The 27,970-nt window shown below is 38.9% G+C and overlaps 2 protein-coding genes across 5 annotated transcripts in view; both read right to left on the bottom strand.

Annotated features, from left to right (window-relative positions):
- Positions 1–14,245, bottom strand: part of atp8b2 (ATPase phospholipid transporting 8B2) — an 85,236-nt gene extending 70,991 nt beyond the window's left edge. For 3 of the 4 annotated variants that reach the window (XM_053680397.1, XM_053680385.1, XM_017468906.3), the window contains exon 1: positions 573–1,105. In XM_053680397.1, the coding sequence (XP_053536372.1) occupies positions 573–657 (85 nt within the window). In that variant the 5' untranslated portion in view covers positions 658–1,105. Of the gene's footprint in view, positions 1–572; positions 1,106–6,184; positions 6,253–14,057 lie in introns of those variants that run through there. The other variant, XM_017468913.3, reaches the window with a different exon arrangement.
- Positions 14,246–15,833: 1,588 nt separating this feature from the next.
- Positions 15,834–25,786, bottom strand: aqp10a (aquaporin 10a). Its single transcript, XM_017468894.3, has 6 exons — positions 25,571–25,786; positions 18,706–18,832; positions 18,393–18,530; positions 17,801–17,919; positions 17,017–17,234; positions 15,834–16,890 (listed from the first exon to the last, which is right to left on the bottom strand). The coding sequence occupies exons 1-6, from the start codon at positions 25,736–25,738 to the stop codon at positions 16,719–16,721; spliced, it is 942 nt and encodes a 313-aa protein (XP_017324383.1). The 5' UTR covers positions 25,739–25,786; the 3' UTR covers positions 15,834–16,718.
- Positions 25,787–27,970: the final 2,184 nt, after the last annotated feature.

The following is a 27,970-nucleotide window of genomic DNA, read 5'->3' as shown; positions in this document are numbered from 1 at the left end:
TTTTACTAACCAAGTATCAGTCTATATGCATCAGATATACTGTACTTGTATCCTACTGAGTCAGCGATGTTTACGTTTCTGCGACTCATCCAGACAGAGGTACGTTCTCAGCAAATGCATGCGTGATATGTAGGAAAAGCTCAGTCATCAACGTGAAGTAGTCAGAGGTGAAGTGACATCATGACTACACAGTTCAAGAGACTGGATAATACTGACAAAAATGAATTGATGATGTAATGCTGGAAGAAGCAGGTCACATAATATTGTGTCATCACATACAAGGTCAGGAGAGGAAAAAGCAAAAGTGTGTGTGTGTGTGAGAGAGAGAGAGAGAGAGAGAGAGAGAGAGAGAGAGAGAGAGAGAGAGAGAGAGAGAGAGAGAGAGAGAGAGAGAGGAAGAGAGTGATTTTGGTGTAACGACGACAACAATGCAGTATAAAATGATGGAAAGAATAACATTATAACGAACAAAATCTCATTTTGTGACCATTTTACATACAATATATGGAGACAGGAAACACTCTTTTAAACAATATGAAAAGCAGAAAAGAATACAAAAAGCAACTTTTTACCTGTCTGTCTTATCTTTGCTGATGTCCATTTCAGTGGAGGAACGGTAAGAAACAATTTCCCTGGTAAGTCTTTAAGAACAGTCATTTTGAGCTGAGAATGCTCCTTCGAGGTTTTGTTACATTTTTCTTACTGACATAAATCAGCCACCTGACACCTGATACATACAGGATAAACCGAGTAAGCCCTCAGTAGCAGAGCACGACAGTAGGTAAACTGCAGCACGGTTTGAATGACAGCATCAAGGTCTTCACTGCTGTTTGTTTTGCCGCATCAGTGAAGGTCATTCAGCTTGACGATACAGTCTGGGTTAACAGCATATCCTAAATAAGGTTAATGCAGTCAACTGAACATAACATCTAAAAATTTCCTAAATCAAATGATGTGTCTTAAGTATCATTTGATCTTGCATGTATTCTCTTATTGTAAAGAAGGTCTTAACTCTCCCTTTACACAGCACATATTGATTTGTACAGGGAAAAAAAACCCGATTTTAAGTCCACTGGCGGCTCAAATGACACTCACACTCATCTCTCTCGAGTCACAGAATGGCGCTCTCAGACTGTTTTTAATGCACCATGCTGTTTTTATATGACATAATCAACTCGCATTCTGATTCGTTGTGGGGCAAACCAATAAGAATTAGCTGATGACGTTGCCAGGGCAACTAACACTGTACACATGTGAGGGCTTTACTTGATCCAGAGGCAATGCAGTATGCACATACAGTAAGGCTTCAGGATTCAGAGCTACGACACAGATGTAGGATATTTTGCCTGTTTTGTGTGTGTGTGTGTGTGTGTGTGTGTGTGTGTGTGTGTGTGTGTGTGTGTGTGTATGCTAAATATCATTAACTGTTTCAGCTTCCTCACACAGATGAAAATGCAGGCCTGCTAGGCTTACCTTTCATCCTTCGCTTGCACTTGCACAGTGCAAGCAAACACTCATTCACACACACACACACACACACACACACGGAGCAGGGCCAAATGGCCTTTGAACACAGTTTTAGACACTTAAGGACTGCTGAACTAAGCTGTTTTGCATCCATTTTTAGGCGTAGGCAGGATGCATTTGAGGTAGGATTGTGCAAAAGGTAGAAGAATAAAGAACAAGGGTGATTCCATGTCAAATCAAACAGTAGCAAAAGACTTTCCTACCACTCCATCTCTGATTTTGCTAATTTTTTCAACATTTGTTAGTACATGCATGAGAACGATTTTGTTACAAAATGGACCAAAATTTCAATATTTGGCCCACATCACTTACTTCTAGGACTAAAATTTGCTCCAATGCTTTGGATCACTACATTCTGCATAATGCAGTTGCGCTTGAGTTTCAATTTACGGACTGAAGACCGGTCATTCTCCTGTAGGATTTTCTGGTAGAGAGCAGAATTCATGTTTCCCTCAGTTATTGCAAGTTACCCAGGCCCTGAAGCAGCAAAGCCTCCCCACACCATCACTGCCACCACCAGGCTTGACCGTAGGTATGATGTTCTTTTTGTGCAACTCTGTGTTTGGTTTACTCCAGATGTAACGGGACCCCTGTATTACAAACAGTTCAACTTTCGACTCATCAATCCACAGAACATTCTCCTAAAAAAGGTTTGAGGATCATCAAGGTGTGTTTTGGCCAAATTCAGACAAGCCTTAATGTTCTTCTGGGTTAGCAGTGGTTTTCACCTCACCACTCTTCCATGATGCTATTTTTGCCCAGTGTCTTTCTGATAGTGGAGTCATGAACAGTGACCTTTACTGATGCAAGAGAGTCCTGTAGGTTCTGTGATGTTCTCCTTGGCTCTTTTGTGACTTGCTGGATGAGTCGTTGCTGTGCTCTTGGAGGAATTTTGGAAGGTCGGTCACTTCTGGGAAGGTTCACTACTGTGCCGAGTTTTTCCATTTGGTGATAATGGCTATCACTGTGGTTCTTTGGAGTCCCAGAACCTTTGAAATAACTTTGTAACCCTTCCCAGACTGATATATTTCGATCACCTTCGCCCTCATGATTTCTGGAATTTCTTTCAACTTTGGCATAGTGTGTTACTGGGTTAAAGACCTTTTAAACAACTTCATGCTGTTGAAGTTCTATTTAAGTGTTGATTTGATTGAACAGGGTTTGCAGTAATCAGGTCTGGTTGTGTCTAGTCCAGCTGAACCCCATTATGAATGCAGTTTCATAGATTTGGGGAATTAGTAACTATGGGGGCAAATACATTTTCACACAGGCCAGTCGGTATTGGATAACTTTTTTTCCTTCAATAAATAACATTATCATTTAAAAATTATATTTTTTGTTTTAAAACTGTATTTTGTGTTCGCCAGGTAGCCTTTATCTTTATCTTAGTTTTTGCTTATAGATATACACAAAAACAGAAGAAATGAGGATGGGCGATTAGCGACCGACGCTTAGTAGTACCTACTCAGCGTGGCTCAAGGTCCCTTTCAAGAACATTCAAACTTCCAACCTTAATCCGGACCACAGAATCTCTCACCATCTTCAAAAAACAGCTAAAGACCCACCTCTTCCGTGAACACCTAACCAACATATAAAAAACAAACAAACAAACAAAAAAAAAAAACATAAATTTGCACTTACACCTCTACTCTGCACACTTTGCTTCTTCTGGAACTCAATTAATGGATCTTGTATGGTAGCACTACTGTTTAGTTCTCTTCTTGATACATCGCTTTGCTTGTATTTTCTCATTTGTAAGTCGCTTTGGATAAAAGCGTCTGCTAAATGAATAAATGTAAACATAAATGTAGAACACCATACCCCTGGTGAAGCATGATGGTGGCAGCATCGTGCTATGGGGTTGCTTCTCTTTAGCTGTGACTGGAGCTCTAGTCAAGAGGGAGTGAATCATGGATGGCTCCAAATATCTATCTATTTTTGCACAAAACCTGCAGGCTCTGTTAGACAGCTGAAGATGATGGGGGGGGAAGAAAAAAAAAAAAAAAAAAAAAAAAAAGAAATTCACCTTTCAGCACAATAAGGACCCAAAGCACAAATCCAAGACAACAAAGGAATGGCTTCAAAAGAAGATGATCAGCATTTTGGAATGGGCCAGTCTGAGCCCACACCTAAATCTTATCGAGATTGTAGAATGGTTGAAAGGGTGCTGTGAACAGTAGATCCACTTGCAATTTTATAGATCTTGAGCATTTTTGCATTGAAGAGTGGAATAAACTGTATAAAAAAAATTAAATAAATAAAGTTTGTAAAAATAAAGCCAAAAGTTGGACTGATTGGGTAATGGCTACCAGCCCTAGGGGTTTAAGGGGTTAAATGCTGCCTCCTGAAATTGAATTATATCTTATAGTGTTATTAGAAATATGACAATATGTATTTTATCATCAGACAGCTGTGCCACAATCAAAGATGCAGCATAATGAACGAACACACGGGTCATCAGTTGATCAGAGAAACAGTTGATCAATTTGTCCATGAATGACTTCTAAAACGTGATCCACTCCACTTTTGAGACAATTCATAATGAAATGATTTAGAGCTGCTTTAATGTGATATGATGTGGTGCAATAAGATCCAACAAGAAGGTCAGTTACTACAGTTTATAGAAAAAAAGAGGCATCGCGGCCTTGCCTCATCACCTGAACTGTATTACAGAGGACTCTTTCACCAAGATTGGGGGTCACAAAGGCCATGCTTCCTTTACTAAGACTAACAGATACAGAGACCACACTTCCTTTAGTGGGTCTGGGTGATAAAGAGACCACTCCTCCTTTAATTCAACTCAATTCAATTCAGTTTCATTTGTATAATGCTTTTCACGATGGACATTGTCACAAAGCAGTTTTAAGGGAATATAGTCTGGCAGATACAGAGACCACTCCTCCTTTAGTGGGTCTGGCAGATACAGAGACCTCTCCAGCTTTAGTGGGTCTGGGTAATAAAGAGACCACACCTCCTTTAGTGGGTCTGGGTAATAAAGAGACCACTCCTCCTTTAGTGGGTCTGGATAATAAAAAGAGACCACACCTCCTTTAGTGGGTCTGGGTAACAAAGAGACCACTCCTCCTTCAGTGCGTCTGGCAGATACAGAGACCACACTTCCTTTAGGTCGTCTGGGCAATAAAGAGACCATACCTCCTTTAGTGGGTCTGGGTAATAAAAGAGACCTCTCCTCCTTTAGTGGGTCTGGCAGATGCAGAGACCACACTTCCTTTAGTGGGTCTGGGCAATAAAGAGACCACACTTCCTTTAGTGGGTCTGGGCAATAAAGAGACCACACCTCCTTTAGTGGGTCTGGGTAACAAAGAGACCACACCTCCTTTAGTGGGTCTGGGTAACAAAGAGACCACTCCTCCTTTAGTGGGTTTGGGTAACAAAGAGACCACTCCTCCTTCAGTGGGTCTGGCAGATACAGAGGCTATTTCTTTTGCTAGAAACATGTTTTAAAAAACAACAATACACTACACACTGTACACTGAAAAGTGAAGCAGTTGAGAAGCAGTGTTGCTTCTGGTATAAAATAGACTTAATATGACTTGTGCTCACTGTGCAAATCTGTGGTCCTGTGTGTCAATCATAAGGTGATTGGCTGAACAGCGAAGTGTATTTACTAGTGTTCGGGCTCGGTCAAGAACCAAACAATACTCAACCCAAAACAGAATTAGTGCAAAAGCAAAACAGAGCAGTTTGAGAATTGGTTGGCAGAAGAAGTGTGACGTTATTAGCACTTATACTACCTGTCTGAAACATTACAAACCAGATGAACTCGATGCCAACTGCATCAATGGGGATTCCTCCGCCACCAAGAAGTCTAATCCTTCTTGTTAATAATTTGTATGCCAGAACTAACCTTAAAATACAGATGCATCTCAAAAAATTTGAATATCGTGGAAAAGAACAAAGAATCCAGATACTGGATTTTGGATTTCCATGAGCTGTAATCAAGCTGTAATTTATTTTTTAATAAAAGGCTTGAAATATTTCACTTTATGTGTAATGAATCTAGAATGTATGAAAGTTCCACTTTTTGAATTAAATTACGGAACAAAATGAACTTTTCCACGATCTAAATTTTTTTTTTTTTGAGATGCGCCTGTATACTTCAACCGTGAAGGAAACTATTAAAGAAAAACAATTTCAGACATTTGACCATGACTCTGTTTGAATCAATTACAAAAGCTGATCAGTTGGTTACAACGATACGTCCATATAAAATCCTACAAACTTTCCACCACTCGTTCTTGAGACGCCGTGCTAACGAGAATCTCAGACAGACGCCCAGACACACTGATGGATGGACAGACAGATGGAATGATGAAAAAAAAAAAAGGCATAAAAAGTAAAGTCAATTCAAAAGTCAAAAGTTGATATGCCAAAAACCCTTGGGGATGATATGGAGGTTTTTATTGAATAAATAAATAGAACAATAAAATTTAGCACTGTATTTGCCTTCGATGATTCTCAAGCATATAATGATATTATCATATCCAATATTTAACTTCTTTTATTATTTCTGTGTACCAAAGTGAAACACAAATTCTTTCTTTTTCATTTTTTTTGTACATTCTGCTTTGGTACTTGTAACATACTGTAAATAAACACAAATAAATCTCATTAAAACAAGTTTACATATAATTACCTGGGGGAGGCCTCTTTCTGAACACTGCCATGCCTCTGATGTTCTGCCGCTCCGTCCCATGGGAAAATCTTAACACACACACACACACACGAGAGAGAGAGAGAGAGAGAGAGAGAGAGAGAGAGAGAGAGAGAGAGAGAGAGAAAACAAAAAACACCGTCAACAGGATCTCAAGGATAAAACAGCGGACGAATGACTGCTCACTAAGGGAATATAGTGATATCTAATCCCCAGAGCTACAGCACAGTTTGGTCTGCTTAATGGGCTGACTGCCATTTCTTCAGACCATGACTTTATTTCAGAAAATGTATGGCTTTAAATGCAATAAAAAGAGAGACATTCATTTTAAAAAGGTGTTGCTTGACTCATTTATCTATGATGGCGCTTCATTATCGTTACAGTGTAGATCCATTAAAGCTTTTCTTGTGCTTATAAAAAAAAAATACCTCAAAAATACCATGCCATCAGATTAATGGAAACCGTGCGGATTCAAAAAATTGTGTCATGTTTACAATTGACACGTTTACAGTGTACAAGCATTTAACACAATAGCAAAAGGTAAATATTTTATAGCATCTGTCGTTTGTCATTTGATCTTAGTGCTTCTAGGTGTCTGTAGGCTGTCCTCTGAAGATGACCCTGAGAAACGCAATGCTTTCAACCGATCTCCCTTTTTATCAAAAGAGCTTGTAAGAGGTGCTGAACTGCGTTCTGCCCACACATACAGCGAGCAAGACACCAAAATAAATAACAAATGAATGTCTTACCTGTTCAGCAAAAAAAACAAAAACAACAACAACAACAACAACAACAACAACAACAAAAAACAGCATAAGCCCAAAATCCTTTTCCCTTGTATCCTTCTACTTTCCACTCGCTCACTTTTGTATGCTTTGTTTACACTCTTACACTCTTTATGATTGGCTACTGCTCCTGCCAATCACTTGGTAGCTGGACCTCTTTTGTGTCTGAAATTGCAGAGTGTGATCGCATCTAACTCTCTGAGCGTGCATATGATGAATGCAGATGACAATTCTATGGTCACAAGGACTTTCCATGGCCAGATATCCGTAGAGAGACCACCACATTCATTACAAGGCAAAATAGCTACCAAAAACAAAGTGTTGGGCAGGACAGTTGTCTTTCTGGGCTGCCTGGAGGAAAACATTTGTTCTTTGACCAATCCACTTCCCACAATCCATCAAGGGAGGGTAAGCGTTTGACTAGGTCAATAAGAAAGCCAGTAGAACCCCTCGTGGCATTCCCAACCCAGAAGTCTCTTCTCTCATGACTGAAAGCCTCAACCAGTTTGGCTCTATGGTATGAAGTGTGCATGGATGCACTGCTCAAGCATCCAGGAGAGCTGATGAGAGCTTGATGGCTCATCCTGACAAGCATTTCCAACAAAGAATAGATAGGCCTGTTTTATCCAGGAATGGCAACCATGCAAAAGCGGTGTAAAGAAAAGGGATATCTCAGGGATATCTCCCCAGTAAGCAAACTTCACCTTCCAAGACACCAAAACAGATGTGGTCGGTACTTCATGATTTTTAGGCCGGTGAATGGCTCTAGCCATTCACCGGCCTAAAAATCATGAAGTACCGACCACAGTCCCAAGACACCACCCAGGGCCAAAGCAAACCTCCCGAGTCCTAAGGGAGGCTAAGAATCTTGCACTCCCAATGTGCCACAAGGAATCTAGCCTTGCCACCACACACCAAGGTGGAAATGAAGAGGAGATGCATAGACTAGCATACTGCACCTGGTGGGAGAGGGGAAGCTTGCAAGTCCCACCAGACACGAGCCATACAATGGCCACACACCAGCTAGACATCAGCCTCACCCTGTTCCAAAAAGGCTCCATTCCTGAGCAAGTTCCAAAAGCCATGTTTACAGGCTTAAAAATGGATTGTAGTGGTACTGCCAAAGATGCACCTTTTATTTATGGTTATTTTTCTACTTCCAGATATTCAGTGACTATAAAATATCTACATACCCCTGTTAAAACTTTTTGTGATGTATAAATAAATAAATAAATAAATAAAAATAATAATAAGAATAATTAAACCATGAAAAATCATAACAGATCTTTTTCCACTTTTAATGTGATATAGCAGCCAACAACATTCAAGTTAAAAACAAAAAGAAACATATTAGAAAAAACTAAAATTTTATACACACACACACACACACACACACACACACACACACACACACACAATTCCAAAAGTTGTAAATAAATGTAAAAAAAAAAAAAAAAAAATCTTTTGATGATATTATGTACAGTTGCTGATGAGATCAGCATAGTCATCATTCATAGTCTTCGCAATTTTACGTTGAGGAACATTATTCTGAAATTGTTCCATGAATTGTAGATGCAGTTTTCGCAGATTGGTGAACCTCTGTCCAAGTTTACTTCTGAAAGACTCTGCCTCTCTAAGATACTGTTTTATACCCAATCATGTTACTGACCTGTGGCTAATTAACTTCCAGCTGTTTCTTTTTAGTAACACTTACTTTCCAGCCTTTTGTTGCCCCCGTCCCAACTTTTTTGAGATGTGTTGCGGCCATCACATTCAAAACGACCTTATTTATTTCTTAAAATGGTACATTTACTCAGTTTAAACATTTGACATGTTTTCTATGTTCTACTGTGAATAACACATGGGTTTATGAGATTTGCAAATCACTGCATTCTGTTTTTATTTACATTTTACTGTGTCCCAACTTTTTTGGAATTGGGGTTGTAGATCTGGAGCATTTCTATAAGGATGAGTGGAACAAAATTGATGAGTCATGATTGGTAGTTGGTAGACTTTGGTACACTAAAGCCGGGTTCACACTGTACGAGTTTGGCCACGATTTGGTTGTCTGAGACAAGTTTTGAGAATCCTAAAAGATTCCTATAATCCTAGGCCAAAGTCTGTAGTCTCTGATGTCTAATTTGACGTGTTCCCCGACAGCCGATTAACAGCCGTTCTGATCAAATTTTTCCTCCGATTAAATTCTGGCAGTGTCAGAAGATTTGAGCCACAGTCCTGTAGCGTGGTTTCTCCTACACCGTACGAGTCTTCCTGCGTGCATCTGTATTTCACGTCTTGACCATCATACACTCAGACATTAATCACAACTGAAATCCTACAGTGTGACATGGATTACAGCGGGGATCGGGTTCGTACAGTCTGACAAGCAACAGTCACAAAGGACTATTTAAAAAAAAAGTCATCTCAAACTGGTTTCGTGAACATGACAATGAGTTCACGGTTCTCCAGTGGCCTTCCCAGTCACTTCATCTGAATCCAATAGAACACCTTTGGGATGTGGCAGAACAGGAGATTCGCAGCATGAAAGTGCGCCTGAAGATCTGCAGGAATTGTGTAATGTCAACATGGACCAGAATCTCAAATAAATCAGCCAGAAGATAAACCACCTGCCTAATATTGTGTTACCAAAACAGCTCCGACGCATCAAGGCATGGACTTAACAAAACCTCTGACATTAGCATAAGACGTTAGCAGCAGATTCTTTAAGTCCTGTCAGTTGCGAGGTGGGGCCTCCATGGATTGGACCTGTTTGTCCAGCAAATCCCACAGATGCGTGATCGGATTGAGATCTGGGGAATCTGTAGGCCAAATCAACACCTTGAACTCTTTGCCATATTCCTAAAACCATTCTTGAACAATCTTTGCAGTGTAGCAGGACGCATTATCCTGCTGAAAGAGGCACTGCCATTATGTAATACTGTTGCCATGAAGGGGTGTATTTGGTCTGCAACAATGTTTAGGTAGGTGGTACATGTCAAAATAACATCCACATGAATTCCAGTACCCAAGATTTATCACACTGCCTCTGCCTTCATCCCCTAGTGCATCCTGGTGCCATCTGCATCTTCTTTCCCTAGTGCATCCTGGTGCCATTCCCCAGGTAAGTGATTCACACGCGCCCAGCTGCCCACATGATGTAAAAGAAAATATGACCATCAGACCAGGCCACCTGCTTCCATTGCTCCATGGTCCAGTTCTGATGTTCGTGTGCCCATTGTAGGTGCTTTTGACAGTGGACAGGGGTCAGCATGGGCACTCTGACCAGAAAGCTGCGATGCACTGTCTTCTGATACCTTTCTATATTGCTATATATGTAACAATTTGTGCTACAGTAGCTCTTCTGTGGGATCCCACGTGCATCAATGAGCCTTGGGAGCCCATGACCCTTTTGCCGGTTTACTGGTTGTCCTTCCTTGGGCCACTTTTAGTAGGTACTAAACACTGTGTACAGGGAACACCACACAAGACCTGCTGTTTTGGAGATGCTCAGACCCAGTCGTCTAACCATCACAATTTGGCCCTTGTCAAAGTCGCTCAGATCCTTATGTTTTACCCATTTTTCCTGCTTCCAACACATCAACTTCGAGAGCTGACTGTTCACATGCAGCCTAATATATCCCTCTCCTTGACATGTGCCCGGTGATGAGATAATCAACATTATTCATGTCAAATGTCAGTGATTTTAATGTTATAGTTGATCTTTGTATATTACTTAACAAAAACAAAAGTGTCTGAATACATATTTCCTCTCATTGTATGTGCACATTAATCAAACACTTAAGAAAGTACCAGAAAGTTCCGGATTTCTATGGATGTACTCTAGCTAGCTTTGTGCATCAATGTGCTTGGTTCATGCTGATCAATTTGAACAATGCATACTATCTATCCCCCTCAAAGAAAATTTCTTTGTTTGCATTTCAAGGCCATTACATATGCCAGATAACACTCGAAGGTTCTACTGAGGCCAAGTGTTAATGTATTCAGCTTTCAGTAGTGTTATTTCAACTGCTTGCATCGGTAGAAACTTGCAAGGAAAATGGAAATGTGATCACCACATCACAGACAAGGACAAACTCGTGATTTTTAATACAATGCTCAAATTGCTATGCGAGCAGGATTCCAAGAAGATCTAACAGACATTTTAGAAACAGGCTTTTTTTTTTTTTTTTTTTAACTTGGAATAACTCCAAATCAATACAATGGTCAGGAAGTGACCGACTTTGTCATACGACAAAGAGAAATTAAATGAGGCCTAACAACAGATAAACATCAGACATCCAACCAGTAGTTTCACATGTATATCAGTGTTTAAGTCTAGGCTTAAAACGTATTTGTTTACTCAAGCCTACCATGACTAGACTTTCTATTACGCTAAGCACAGTCGAGCCACACACGATTTTATGGAGATACTAAAGATCCTGATCCTTTCTGCTTTCTGGACCTGCCTGATCCGTTTCGGATGTCCTACCTCTGGATGGAGCTCTCATCTACTCCAATTCCAGATTGCTGGGACTACGGTGGCTTCTAAGGCCAAACAGACTTCATTTGACACTATCTGTTGTTACCCAGATGAGGATGGGTTCCCTTCTGAGTCTGGTTCCTCTTAACATCTTAGGGAGTTTTTCCTTGCCACCATCACCACCAGCTTGCTGAATTGGGATAAATTCGCACACTTAAAATTTGTATACCATGATTACATGTTTCTGTAAAGCTGCTTTGAGACAATGTCCATTGCAAAAAGCGCTGTACAAATAAAATTGACAATTGAATTGAATTGAATAAAGCTATATACAGATGTGTGTTCAACTGGAGTCATTTAAACCCAAGCTACTTGTAATGTTTTATTTTAGAAAACAACAGTGGCTTGGTGGTGAACAGAGCTGAAAATGACTGACTATTTATGTGTGTACTGAATGTTTCTCTTTCGCAGTGACAGACACCGGTACCAGTGTCATTATTATCAACATCATAAATATTAGGGAAAGAAGTAAATTATCATCTAACTTGATTCTCTTTGTTTAAACTGTGTTTTATTTACTTGCATCACTTGCTACTTATCCATCTGATCATTCTAGCTGGTTAATAGCTCTCATTCTCTTCAAAAAGGTCAAAACGGGATGCAAAGCATCAGAATTATAAGGACAGGAATTTAAACAAAGCTCTTCTGTCTCCATTTCTTTTACTTTTTATTAATACTCCCATCATTTCACTCAGCCAATTGTTTCCTGATTTATACACGTGCTTGTTCTCTAAGCAACGGTGAACAAAGCACATGTTTTGGCTGAAAGTCAAAATTCTTTCCTTCTTGAAGGAATGTCAAAGTCCAGCTTAAGTCAAAAGTAAAATTATCACGGCCAATGACTTAAATACTCAAAAGTGTTGTAGTTTAAATGACACATACAGTACACTGACTGAAGACTTTAATAGGAACACATGTACGTCGGCTCATTCATGCAAGTCAGTGATTTTAACTGTGGCACGCTTGTTGGTGCCGGATAGGCTGATTTGAGTATTTCAGAAACTGATGATCTCCTGGGATTTTCCACACACAACAGTATGTACACAGAAAGCGAAAAGAAAAAAAAGAAAGAAAAAAAAGAAAGAAAAAAAACACCTTCCAGCGAGTGGTAGTTCTGTGCGCAGAAACGCCTTGTTGATTGCAAGGGCGTAACCATGGTATGGACATTGGGGGGTCCAAGTATGAATGCAACGTTAATGGTCAAAAACTGGAACTGACATTAGTCTAGCCTACTTCCCGGGTGTGCAAATATCAAAAGTTAATTGACGTTCTTAAGAACAAACCAAGCCATGGTATGACATCTTCTATACTAAGCTGAGGTCACCAACTATTTAGGTATCTAGTTACTTACTGTCTGAAAAAAGCTTGCATGTTCTGCTGCACTTTTCTACGCTTGTCTGCGGTCTCCATTTCTTACAGACTGAGCTGCTAAAATAGATCAACGAACTTGCATTGAGTATGGGCGCAACCAAGTGTACAATTGGAGGTACACCTATTTTCCTTAACAAACGGAAATATATTAAAAAGGAATAGACATAAATAAATAGAATAGATGAAGAAAAGACAGATCCGTTGGCAGGGCTCATTAAAGGGGGTCATATAGAAAACAGTTTGTACTGTATACTGGGGGGAACAGATTGGTATTTCCTCAACACTGGGGGGACACGACCCCCCCCCCCCCCCAAAGAATGCATAGTTACGCCCATGGTTGATTGGAACGATCAGTGGAGAATGACCAGTCTGCATGGCTCGAGCTGACAGGAAGGCAACGATAGCTCACAAATTAGACCATTTGCCATAGTCAAAGTCACCGAGACTCACTTTTTTCCCCTCCATATTCTGATATTTAATGTCAACGTGTTCGTAACTTGTATCTTCAGGATGTTATTATGCATTGAGCTGCTGCCATATGACTGGCTGTTTGGATGAATGAGCAGGGGTACAGGTGTTCCTATTAGTAAACACAGATAATAAAAGGTCCCTAGTAATATCAGGGGTGTTCCACTATAGTCCTGGAGGGTCACAGCAGGGAAGATTTGAGCAGTTTCACTCATATGAGTTAAATAACAAAGCCTTCACGGGAATGAATGAGGTGTTTTGGGGAAATAAATAAACAAATAAATAAATATACTGTTGGTGCCTGAATGGGCCACATTTCTCCTGCTGTTCAGTCGTCTTGGGTACGCATTAGAAAAATCCTGCCAAGTTGGATAAGCATTAGAGCCGCTTAGTAATAAGATTAGTAAAAGTACACGACGGAGTAAACAAACTAACTATATTAAATCAGCTACATTAAATGTGTTCCTTCTAACCAAATAAACACTATAGGCCTATCTAACATCTACCAGCTGTACTTGTAGGCTATATATATATATATATATATATATATATATATATATATATATATATATATATATATATATATATATATAAATAACAGAAGCGTGCTGCACAACACTACCGGAAGTTTTGACAGCTTCTCTAATGTTTAACGGTGTTTGTGTGAAAAGGTATGGGACGGATAGTTTACCTTGACAGGTCTTCTTTCTCTCTCTTTCTTTCTTTTCGTTTTCTAGGCACTCATGTGTCGGGACATCTTCATTTCCTCTTGTTATTTTAACGCCTTCCCTTTGAGTAGAAAACCCGAATATATTAGCAGTGACATGCTATTTCCCCTGCAGTCACTAAAGCACCGCGAGCCGCAGGTGAGAGACGCAGTGACGTTTAACTCGTTTAAAAGCAGACACTCGTACAGTGAGTGGAGGCTGAGGGAGAGGGCGTGGCTTCGGAGTCTAACGCCCCGCCCCCCACCTAACACTTGCGCCACTTATTTCCAGATCAAAATCAAAAGGCAAGAAATAAATCGTGTTTATTTATAACAGTACACATGAAACTGGTTTTAAATGACCAATGAATCAGTAATATAACGGTTTGTATCCTGACTATTAATGTCTAATTTTCCTGAAGCGCCTTTTTGTATTGCCTTTTATGTAGGATATATGCCTATTTTTTAACATCACCAATAAATTATTATTATTATTATTATTATTATTATTATTATTATTATTATTATTATCATGATGATGATGATGATGATGATGATGATGGTGATGATGATGATCATTATTAATGTTGTTGTTATTGTTGAATATATTGGCTAGGGGATATGGCTAGGGGATATAGTAATAATTAATAGTTTTACCTTATCTATGAAGATTTGATATATAGTAAAAACTATTTTACTGAACTAGATAATAATACTTAGAATGCGTCCTTTCAAGTCTTTAATTATTCCGTGACTAGTTTCTGTTCGCCCTCTATTGGCCAAAAATGTACACACGAACTAATAGCCTACTCAGTGCTTTTCTCTTTCTCAGAACACGCTCAACTAACTAACTAACTAACTCTCTCTCTCTCTCTCTCTCTCTCTCTCTCTCTCTCTCTCTCTCTCTCTCTCTCTCTCTCTCTCTCTCTCTCACGCAAGTGTAAGGATCTGAGAGACTTTGACAAGGGCCAAACTGTGATGGCTAGACGACCAGGTGAGAACTCTTTTGGGGTCCTACACAATATTAGGCAGATGGTTTAATGTTAGGGCTGGTTGGTGTGTACCACTATACTAAATGACCAATAACTAAATGATGGTGCTGTTACATCAAAGTGATTTTTTTAAATGATAATGAGTCTTTATTGGTCATGTATACATTACAGCACAGTGAAATTCTTTTCTTTGCATACCCCAGCATGCCAGGAGTTTGGGGTCAGAGTGCAGGGTCAGCCATAATACAGCACCCCTGGAGCAGAGAGGGTTAAGGGCCTTGCTCAAGGGCCCAAAAGTGGCTTGAACCCCTGACCATCCAATCAGTAACCCAGAGTCTGGCAGTGCTGGGGCTTGAACCTCTGACCTTCTGATTAGTAACCCAGAGCCTTAACTAAACTTCGCTGCCTAAGCATTGTGACTAGTTTGTGTAGTACTACTCTAGCACTTACTCCAACGCTCATGCTTTAAAGTTTAAACATAAGTTTTTCAGTATGTGTTTAACTGTAGATGTCTCTGTTCCTCCGACAGCTATCTTAAACTTTTTTCTTGTCAGTTGGTGGTAACCTCTAGGGCTTGTATCTTAATCAGCTACATTAACTACCAGATGAATACATATAAATGTATTTATAGCATTATATGGAATTTAAAATGTAATTACATAAATTATATCAAATGTAATTATAGCACTATACTGGCACAAATACAAAATATATCTCAATGTAATAAGCAGAAAGAGAGTGACAGAAAGAAGCAAACAAATATATTCTGATTTTGTGCTTTATTTTGTATAGTTCAACAACAGGTACCAAGTAAGCTGGTGGTACAGTACAGTGGCACAGCAGTTTGCATTGCTGCCTCACAGCTCCTTGATTTCCGATAGCTTTGATCTGGAACTTGGATTTCTGTCTATGAGTTTTCTCTAGATTCTCCAGCTTCCTCCCACCTCCCAAAAGACATACTGGTAGGTGAATTCTCCAGACTAAATTGCCCCTAGGTTTATGTGAATGTTGTGTGCATGGTCTCCTGCAATATACTGGTATTGTTGAACCTCAGCCCAAGTGTTCCCAGGATAGTCTCTGGATCCATCCTGACCAGGAGAAAGCTGTTACTGAAAATGTATATCAATGAATGGGACATCTTTAGTACTTGGAATGCAAAGTGAGTTTGTTATTCTGTTTCTGTAAAGTGGTGCATTTATTACCTTGTTAGTAAGGTATGACAAAAAATTCTTTACCAAGATAAATAAAGGTATAATTTAGCTCATGTAGAACAGTCTCAAAATTGAGACTAAAGAGGGATAAAGGAGGCTTCGATAAAACTGTGGAACTTCAGTAACTTCAGTAGCTTTCCAGTCTACTAACCAGAACTAACCAGATACATTATGATTCATTTAGCAGAAATAGCTCTCCTTGTTACATTTCCTGTCTTATGTTATTAACAAATCAGATAACATTATTTATTTATTTATTTAAATATCAAAAGAAGTTAAATATAACTCTAAATTGGCCATAGTTGTGAATACATGTGTGCATGTGTGTTTGTGCATGTGAGATGCCTTGCAATGGACTACTCCATAAACATCTGCTTCATAATGATGAAAGATAACAGGAAACTGGGACGTAAATGATAGATGTTTGCTCATTATGTTTTTCATTACAGGGCAACCACTTTTAAATTAATTTCAGTGTCCTGGGATTGGCTTTTGACTGTTTCTTGATCAGAGTCAGGAAGGTGCCACTGAATGAAGACTTGGTATAAAAAGCAGCCCAGCAACGCCCCAAACAGAGGAGCCACCAGCGGCACCCAGAAGAAGTAATCATAGCACCTAAGTGAGTTCCAGAGACAGAATAAATCTCAGTAAATCAAATACTATGTTCATGAAATGTTCGTCATTTATGGGTACTACCAAATAGAAAACAGAACGTGAGTGTTAAAACGATCTCAGACTTACGTAAAGACTTCAGTGCCCCAGCCTGCTGTGAGAGTGAAGAGCCGAGGCCCGAGATCCCTTGCTGGATTAATGGCTCCACCACAGTTAGATGACATGGCAATGGCTATTCCCAAAACAACAGCTGCTACAATTGGTGGGAGCAAGGCATCAGGAGCAGGTCTGTTCCTCTTATCACTTAGGGGCAGGATGCACAACAACAGTGTAGCAGTGCCGACCACCTGGCCATAGCATCATGAAGAGAGAAAATATTATAGCTCAGATCATGTCCAGGGTTCTATCGAGTCCTGTAGCCATAATACTACAGTGTTGAGTGTTTATGCAACTGATTCAACTCATCAGCTAATGTTAAGTGTATTAGAACAAGCATAATGTGTACTTTTCACTGACTAACAAGATGGTCATGTAGAAATGAAAAACAGTTGATGAGAAGTGAAGTGTATAGATTAGACAGGGCAGATTAGGCAGGTAAGAGTGTTTTTAAAAAGCAACAACAACAACAACAACAACAACAACAACAACTGATCAGCTAATTATCAAGCAGTTCGGTATAATACACGCTGTTCCTTGAGGTATAAAACATAATGGCATTAGCAAAGCAAAATATATAATATTTAAGAAAATTCTGCCCTGTTTTGTGCTTTTTTTTTCACAACACCCAGAATGAATATCCATTATGCTCTGCAATTATTGAAATATTTGATTTGTTAAATACTGATTGAGAACGTGTGACTATGTGGTCTATTGGTCTGTTTCCCTATACATAATTCAGCATTTTTGCATTGACCTGGTCAAAGATGTTGGTCTGTAGGGAAGTCCCCGGTGTGGGGTACGTGGCAAAGATGGATGCAGTTTCATTAGGACCATAAGCAGTCAGAATCCCACCACTGTAATTCATTATAGCATCTAGAGCAAAGGAAACACAAAAATAAATTATACTGCCCTTCCTAACGCTGCCTAATCATAGCAAATTTTAAAAAGAAACCAAGTGTGTAATCTGTGTAGTATTTTCAAAAATACAGTGCCCACCAGTAATATTGGCACCCTTGGTAAATATGAGCAAAGAAGGCTGTAAAATGATATTTTTTGACAAACCTGTGTTTTGTTTGCAATTGTTTGATATCCATGGGAGCAGAGTATTTTTGTGAATTCTTTTTAACAAAAGATCAAAAGGATAAACGATAATGACAATTTTTTTTTACAGCCTTCTTTGCTCAAATTTATCAAGGGTGCCAATATTAGTGGAGGTCACTATAAGTGTTAACCTAAGTATTATCTGTGTAGTACTGGCAAATCAGTCATGTGGGGGGTAATCTTCTAATGACACTTAATCTAATTTAAAAACTCAGGGTTGCTTTGAGTTGTGCCTGTGGCCTCACCGTAGTACATGGTGTAGACAACTGCAGAGGCAAGGTAGGCCCCTAGCAGCTGAGACAGAGAGTAAGGCAGAAGGCAGCGCCAGGGAAGATCACCCAGCACACAGAAGCTCAGAGACACCGCAGGGTTCAGATGAGCACCTGAAGGGTGAGGAAAGAGTAAAGGATATAAAGTTGAGGTGGTAACCAGCAATACAGAACAGTTCACAAAACCAGGAAATAATAATAATATTAATAATAATAAAACTATTGTGCTTAACTACTTAGTACTCAGTGTAACATCTTAGTGTAATTCTTCCAGTCTCTTTATTCTCACCTGACACCCCCATGCAGAGGTACATGGCGGACATGACCCCCACAGCAAAGCTCAGGTTGGCTGACAGATACTGCCCCTTCAACTGATCACCAGTCTTCACCTGAGCTGCTGCGGAACAGCCGAACAGCTTGAGCAGAAACCAAGAGGTGAAAGATTAACAAAAAAATCGAAGAGGAAAGAGAAGCCATCTCATTTAAACCACTGTGGGCAAGACTAGTGAGATGATTAAACGGCAACACGAGTGTAGTTGGATGTCTCATAATAAATGTATTTAAAAAAAAAAAAAAGAAGAAGAAGAAGAAAAAGAACAAAACCTTATCTTTTAAACTGATCATTCAGACCCAAAGCATATTTGATTGGGAAGCTGTACAAACACTCTATTTTACTTATCTGTGTGACACAGGCATCAACAAGTGACCTAGTGAGAGATGAACAAAACAACAACAACAACAAAAAATAATTTTGCAAATGTAATAAATGTTTTTTTGTTGTTGTTTTGTTTACAGGAAAAACAGGAATCCGGTAGAAATTGATTAACTCCAAGGGCCATTGATTGTCTATGTCTTAAAGCATAACTAGTTTGATTGACTGATTTGAGGTTGGTTTTTAATTCACTTATTTCATTTTCATCGTTTTCCACAGCAGGTTTTATACTAGAGTGCTGTAGAATTTTCAAATCTGATTGGTCAGAATCAGATTACTCATAACTATAACTTTCTGTTGTAATAATGCACTCTTTTTAATACGTTGGTGGATGCTACACGTGAACGGATTAAAAACCATGTATATTTATTGATATGATGAAGTTTTCTGTGAGGAGACGTTTATTTAGCGTTTGTGGAACGTGAACACTAGTGATGGATGAACTGCTTATACAGTAGCTATTATACAAGTAAGCGATAAGAAGAGCTTAATTGTTTCGAGGATGTTCCAAAACATTAAATGTAACGAGCAATGAGCTAAAGTTGTTTTTAGTAAAGAAAAAATTGTTTGTGTTGGCAAATGTCTGTGGAATAAGAGAAATAACTTCAGGCAGGTATTGACCCTGCTTTGTGTCACATCCCACCACTCTGTCGTTGATTATTTTCCTTCAGCGACATGCCCCCTCATGCTTTATTCTTTACTTAATGTGGGACGCAAAATTAACATGCCTTTGGCCTATAATGGCTGACATATAGTCCTCAAACACCTTTTATGTCCAGTATCAAACTACAAAATGTAAATGTTACGCAGTTTTTCAGTTCAGTTCACACTGCACACTACTTATTTTCCATCCTTTCTCACCGCAAATGCACAAATATAATATGCAGATTATTATTAACATGTGCTATCACTGTATACTGTCATATAAACTTTATTAGCCCAAAAAAACGAGCTTAGTTTAGACTAAGCTTTATGTCTTGTGTTAAAATGCTTCCTATGTTAATATTGATTAACACAGGAATGTAAGCAGTGCAATTACAGTTTCAATGGGACTTTAACTTTACTACCGAGTGCCATTACTTTCTATTTGAACACACTTTGACCTAACCAGACACCACAGCACAGAGTCAAAGACTGAATACCATTAAGCTTCATGACGACTGTGAACACAGTGGGGTGTATAAAGTCAGAATCAAGTCTTGGGAATTTTCTGTGTCAATACACATTTAGAAAAAAAATCATTCCAGTAGCCTTAAGAATAATTTGATTGTGTTTCGAATAGTGTAGGTAAGCTGTCAAAATGACATAAATGCAGATCTTTATCGTTCACCAGTATGCAATCACTGCCAAATAGCACACTGTTGACCTGCAATAGTCAAACTGCCTGAGATTACATTGTGGCTGGTGGTTGGTGATACAAGAGAGAGGAGGGTGGGGTGTGAGTGGTCGTGTGACAACAGGAATAAAGGTTGCTGGAGTTGTTCTTTAACACTGAACTTCTCAACAATGTGGATTCATATCACTTGCAGCCAGAGCTTGGATTACATAACTGTAATCGAATGACTTTTTCTGATAACGCAGTAATGTACCGTACTACATTTTAAATGTATATAATTTGATTACAGTTACTGATGTCAAAAAAAATACGTGACTTGCGTTACAAATTTACTGTGAAGAAAACAATATTAAGTCAAATGCATTTTTAAAATAAATCACGTTTTGCCCAGAAGATTTGTTCTTTAGCCCTGAATAATTCTCCACTTGGAGCGGTTTGTCACTACGTAAATGAACGTCAGTAAAAGAAGACGGCCTGTAATTTAATATCTTCAGTGAACGGAGGCGAGACCGATCAGAGAGGGTTTACAGGAAAATACGTGGAAACACTCGTGTGTTATTGGCTGACAGCCTTTCATTTCTGCCAAACACTAGTCAGTGTGAGGGAAAATGGATATACGCAGATTTGTTTTAAACCAGTAAATAGGTTGAAATTTAAACAGTAACATCCTCTGATGCTGAGCAGGAAAACAAGGAGTGTAAATGTCTATATGAGTTCCAGTTTACGTGAACATGATATGAGCAATGCATTAGGAAAGATCGTGTACTTTGCATGGCACTGTAGCAGCTAAACCCATACAGTGATAGCTTAGCTGTTCCTCGCCTTGGCTAGCAACACCAAACTAGCCTATTTAGAAAAGTTTTATATTTTATCCGTCTGGTAGTTCTACAAACAGTGACAACACCCGAGGCAAGTTTTATTATAAATCCAACTTTTTCTGATCATGTCATACATTGACACGTTAAAATTACCGAAAGAACTACGAGTTCCACTTTGTAGTGTGTTTTTGTAGGCTTGATAGGTTTTCAAAGTAACGTGAAAGTAAAGTAATTAGTAATCTGATTACTTTTTGCATGCAGTAATCAGTAATGTCATCAAATCACAATTTTAAAGTAGTAATTAGTAATCTGTAGTGGATTACATTTTTTGAGCAACTTACCCAAGATAAAAGTGTTAACCGTAAACTTATCAAAAGTGAAAGAAAAAAAAAAATCAGACCCAGTCTTGTAGACTGCATTTAAATTTAAAACAGAATATGTACAGTACAACATATACACTTACACCCTCACATTATATACATTCGCCGTCACTTTATTAGGAACACCCGTATACCTGCATATTCATGCAGTTATCTAATGAGCCAAATCATGTGACAGCAGCATAGTGCATAAAATCATGCAGGTACAGGTCAAGAGCTGCAGTTAATGTTTACATCAAACATCACAATGGGGGAAAAGTGTGATGTCTGTGGCTTTGATTGTTGCATGGTTGTTGGTGCCAGATGGGCTGGTTTGAGTATTTCAGAAATTGCTGATCTCCTGGGTTTTTCACACACAAAAAACTGAACAGGTTAGAAAAAAAAAAAACAGGTGATTTAAAAAACTTATATATTCGCCTGTCTAGTTTGGGCGAGTCTGTGCCCATCTGTAGTGGACTACTTTTAGTCTCAGATTCTTGGTTTTGGCTGACAGGAGTGGAACCCAATGTGGTCTTCTTCTGTTGTAGCTCATCCACCTCAGGGTTTGATGTTTTGTCCATGCTGAGATGCTTTTCTGCTCACCACGGTTGTAAAGAATATGCTTATATGAGTTACTGTATCCTTCCTGTCAGCTCGAACCAATCTGGCCAGTTTACTCTGACCTCTCTTATCAACAAAGCGTTTCCACCCACGGTGCTATTGCTCACTCACTGTTTTTTGTTTTTTCACACCATTCTGTGTACACTCTAGATCTAGAAACTGTTGTGTATGAACATCCCAGCAGATCAGTATTTTCTGAAATACTCAAACCAGCCCATCTGGTACCAATATCCATGGCAAGATCACATATGCCAAGTCACAGAGACAGCTCTTTTTCTTCATTCTGATGTGTGATGTGAACAGTAACTGAAGCGCTTGACCTGTATCTTCATGATTTTATACATTTACGCTGCTGCCACATGACTGGCTGATTAGATAACTGCATGAATGTGCAGGTGTACAGGTGTTCCTAATAAAGTGGATGGTGAATGTACATTTTCTTTTCTTAAAAATTGAAGTGATGCACAATTCTGTACTACAATAATATACTTAAAGGAGACCTATTTTAAGCCTTTTTACAAGACGTAATATAAGTCCCAGGTGTCCCCAGATACGTCTGTAAAGTTTCAGCTCAAAATACCCCACAGATCATTTATTATACCATGCTGAAAAGGCCCTTTTTTGGGTGGAAGCAAAAACACGCTGTTTTGGTGTGTGTCTCTTTAAATGCAATCGAGCTGCTGCTCCCCTATGGAAGTATAATAGTGCCAAATGTCCTTAAGGCAAAATGGCATGTTGAATTACATAAATTGAATAAAAACATATCGCAGTGACAGTACTTGAATTTTTCTGCCCAGCAATTTGACACAAATCGAAAAAAAAAAAAAAAAAAAGCACAGCAATAACAGTGCTTGAATTAGTTTCCTCTGCAATTCATTGGGATTTTATATTTTGATTGAAAACAAAATTCCAGCATTCAAAATTCAATGCACACATATTCACCTTCCTAAAATACGGTTCCAAAATATTCAGTTGTTAAAATACCATCTTCATTATTGGTCAGGTAGTACATTATTTTTCAACCTCACAAATTCAGGCTGCAAAAATTCAGGTCTTAAAATTCAAGGCTTCACATCCGGGTCTCACAGGACGAGCAATGGATTTCCAATACTATTGTAACATGTTACTCTGGGCCAGCCCCCTAGTGGTGGGATTGTGCAGTCAAGCCACAAGAGAAGATGAACCTAACGGACTGGTATAAAGTTGGCTTGACGTTGGACGTTCGGTATTCACAGATATGCGCAAATTAAGGGACCGTCTCTAAAGTTGCATATTGGTATACATGTTTCTAACTTCAACAGCATTTGAAGGGAATGACTTTTTCATAAAACCAACTATAAAGTGTTCATCTATCTGTCAGCCAAGTCACCTACATCACCACACGTTTGGAAAGGTTTCAAGAAAAAAGTATCTACTCTCATGCAAAAAAAAACAACCTCAAGTATCATCAGTTTGCCAGACTCTACTGGAACTTCAAATGGGATCGGTTTCTGTGGTCAGATGAAACCAAAATAGAGCTTTTTGGCAATAAACACCAGAGGTGGTTTTGGCACACACAGAGAGGTAATCTCATGCCCAAGGTTAAATATGGTGGTGGCTCTTTAATGTTTTGGGGCTGTTTTTCTGCCAGAGGACCTGGACATTTTGTTAGGATACATGGCATCATGGACTCTATCAAATATCAACAGATATTAAATGAAAACTTGACTGCCTCTGCCAGGAAGCTTAAAATGGGCTGTGGTTGGATCTTCCAGCAGGACAATGATCCAAAATATACTTCAAAACCAACACAAAAATGGTTTACTGACCACAAAATCAAGGTCTGCCATGACCATCCCAGTTCCTTGACTTGAAACCCATAGAAAACCTGTGAGGTGAACTGAAGAGGAGAGTCCACCAGCGTGGACCTCGAAATGTGAAGGATCTGGAGAGATTCTGTATGGAGGAACGGTCTCAGATCCCTTGCCATGTATTCTCCAACCTCATCAGGCATTATAGGAGAAGACTCAGAGCTGTTATCTTGGTAAAGCAAGGTAGCACAAAGTATTGACTAAAAGTGTTCAAATAATTGTTGCACACTTATATTCATCAAAGATATTTTTGATAAACCTGTGTTTTGTTTGCATTTGTTTGATCTCTATGAGAGCAGAGTATGTTTGTGATTTTTTTTTTAAAGATCAAAGGGTTGAACAATAAAGACATTTTTTCACAGCCTTCTTTTCTCATATTTACCAAGGGTGCCAATATTAGTAGAGAGCACTGTAGATAGATAGACTCTCACAGAGTGTAATAAACAGTAGATGACATCTCATTACCAGGTATCACTCACAGGTACAGAAGTGTTACCAAATAGTAAAACTAAACAAAATGTACTTTTTAATTGAAAGTTGATTCTTCATAGAGGACTCCCCTGTCTTTTTCTTTGAGTCTCTGAGGAAATTTGGTTTGCATAAGAGGAGTCCTTGGCATGCTGGCCTCTTTATCTAGCTTCCAAGTTGTTGTGTTCTCTTAATGAGCCATAATATGAGGTTAATGATTAGAATATATGCCATATCTTAATACGTGGGTAAAAAATAACAAGATAAGATTACTGCTAAAATGTAGAGTTTCTAAAGTCAACTAACTGTAGAAACAAATGCTGCAGAAACATTTGATAGTCTGAGAAAATCCATTTTTCATGAATTTACCAAGTTACTATTGCAAGTAGGAAGTAGACCTGGAGGTTATGAAAATGTAATATTGCTATCAATAAATTATGGCTTTTTTTTTTTTTTTTTTTAATAAGTACAAATGTACTTGATGTTAAAAGACTTTACTTTTTGCAGATTCTTAGAAAAACTACAATATATATATATATATATATATATATATATATATATATATATATATATATATATATATATATATATATATATTTGTAGACATTAAATAAAATAGCCAACAGTTGTTTTTTGATTTTTTTAAATCAACAATATTGTTTTGCTGGGAAATTGTTTGCAAACTTATAACTTATATAATGTGACATATTGTGTACTGTAAATGTCTTAAAGAATTTTGTATTTTTGTCTTGTATTTGTCTTATATAAGTTATGAAAACAGTAATAAAACAATATGAGACATCTACCTGAGATGATAGCTGATTGTGCATAATTTCTTTTCATACTGAGAAATAAATTTAACAGGAAAGTATATAATGTTTTTCACATATTTGTTAGTTTGGCTGATTCGAGGTACAAGTGTAATTGTACCTATTACTCAAAATGGTTTCTACTTTTATCACAAATAAACACTGTTAAGCTAAAACTCACCAAAAGTACAAAAGTGCCAATGATCTCTCCCAGACACTGTCTGACTAAGATGTTGTTTATCCTCATCCTCATCATCATTTTCCTCACGTGGCACAATTGGTGGTTCTGCATGTCTTCGGCTGTTCCGGCTGCCTCTCTGCTGCTCTCAGGTGCTATGAGGCTGCTCATATGTTTTTACTTGCTGTCCTTCATGTGAGCCAGTACACTTTGGACGATATTGCTCTGATAAATGTAACATCATTAATAACTTGGCGTAATAATGCTGAGTGAGAGAGATTAGATAATATGTACTTCCCCTTAACCCCAGTGGTGTAAAGCTTTCTCGAACTGTCCCTGCTGCCTCTCTGCTGCTCTCAGGTGCTGTGTGTTCTGTAGAGAGGCTGAGTTGGATGCAGTTGCAGGTAATTTGGCTTTAATGAGGAACAGATCAACAAATCCAAAACATTAGGCAGAATCAAGGTCACGCAACATGCAGGGGCCGGGCAATCGGCAAACGGTTAAATGGGCAAAGGCAACAAGTGTAAATCAAGAGTCGTAGTTCGGACAAACCTCAACAGCAAATATGGGAAACAGACTTGGTATTGTCAGGTGCACAAAGACAAAACTGAGCGTATACGTCACCTAGAACAAGAGGGTTGAAATGTGCAAACTAATTAAAGGGTGAAGTGAAAACAGGTCTGAGAATCAAGACACAACAAAAGATACAACCAGTGACGGTACATGGGTGGAGAAAGGACATGAACCAAAACAAAACACAAGTGGCAACGTAAACAAACATATGACAACACAGAAGAGGGCACTGCTCTGCTTAGCAATTCGCAGTGACAGATCCCGTCACTCCAAGGGCGCTGTGAGGGCAACACTCCGACACTCCCCCCACATCCCTCCCCAGTGTCTAAGCAATACCAAAAAAAAAAAAAAAAAAAAACGTCTGGTGCTTGGCAGGGGACTTCGCTTCCTAAGCCTAGGTTTCCTGTGGTGGCCAAGAAAATTTCAGCCACTGCTACTCCTTGAGCTTGGGGTCCAACAGCCTGTCAAAATAAAATTGGTTCTGTAGTGGGAATCCTTTCAAAGGGCCATCAGTGCGTCGGCATGAGCTGGGGTGTCTAACTGGGGTGTCTAACAGGGTTAACTGGCAAAGACAACAACCTTGAATGAAGAGACCTAGTTATGCAGCACTCAGTGTGAGGAGAGAATACATGACACATGAAGCTGCTCACAATTTTTTGACTTGCTGTCCTTTATGTGATCCAGTACACTTTGCACTCCATTGCTTCGATAAATGTATCTTGGCAATTTATCATTAATAACTTGGCATACTGAGGCTTAAAGAGAGATAAGATAAAATGTGCTTTCACTTAATTCCAGTGGCATCAAGTAGAGAAGGAGCAATAGTTTTTTGGGGAATATTTCTACTTTACACAAATGAACATGTTTCTGTATACTTTAACTTTTACTTAACCACATTCTCAAAAGCAAACGGCTATATTTACTCAGATATATATATTTACATTTCACCAGACACATTATATATTAGAATAAGCTATCGATCATTTTCATCCGGCTCATCCTATTTTCGAGAATAAATTCCAATCGCCCGCCCAGTCACCAAAATGGCTCATCAAGAACGCGAGTCAGCTCCCAAAGAACACTTGAAAGAGTCGTCTTAAAGTCAAAAATTCAATAGTGCAGTTTGATTCAGGAAATGCTTACTGCGGTTAACCTTAGTGAAAACATAGGTCATATAGCCACATGAAAAAATGTAGGGGAGCAGCTTTCAGTGCTAGTAGTGCTACATGCTGTGAAGACTTAAGAGATTTTAAAACTGTAAATAAGAGAAACTAAACTAACAGATGTCGGTTTCTGATACACTATATGGGCGAAGGTTTGTGGACACCTGACCATCAGACCTGTATGTGCTTGTTGAACATCCCATTCCAGATTTAATCCCTCTTTTACTGTTATTATAACCTCCACTCTTCTGGAAAGGCTTTCCACTAAATTTTGGAGTGTGGCTATGGGGATTTTTGCCATTCAGCTACAAGAGTATTAGTGAGGTTGGGCAATGATGTTGGGCAAAAAAGCCACAGTCGGAATTCCAGTTCATACCAAATGTGTTGGGTGGGGTTCAGGTCAGGGCTCTGTACAGGCCACTCAAATTTGGCTTCGCTCTCCCTCCCCTGTGGTGCATCAGCTGAGCATCCTACTAGCATGCTGTGGAACAGAGTTTGAATCCTGACCTGGACCACTCGATTTCAACTCACCTTTCTCACACACGCTCACTCCTTCACATCCTTTAATAAACCCCATTTCACTCGGGGTCCATAACAATATGCATATCATTTCAGAGTGTCACACTATGCTCCCAGTAAAAATATACATAGGCCTAATAATCTTACT

This window comes from Ictalurus punctatus, chromosome 1, assembly GCF_001660625.3.
Source record: "Ictalurus punctatus breed USDA103 chromosome 1, Coco_2.0, whole genome shotgun sequence".
NCBI classification, from domain to species: domain Eukaryota; kingdom Metazoa; phylum Chordata; class Actinopteri; order Siluriformes; family Ictaluridae; genus Ictalurus; species Ictalurus punctatus.
The sequence above is the reverse complement of the archived record's forward strand: the minus strand, read 5'-3'. Positions and strand labels throughout refer to the sequence as shown.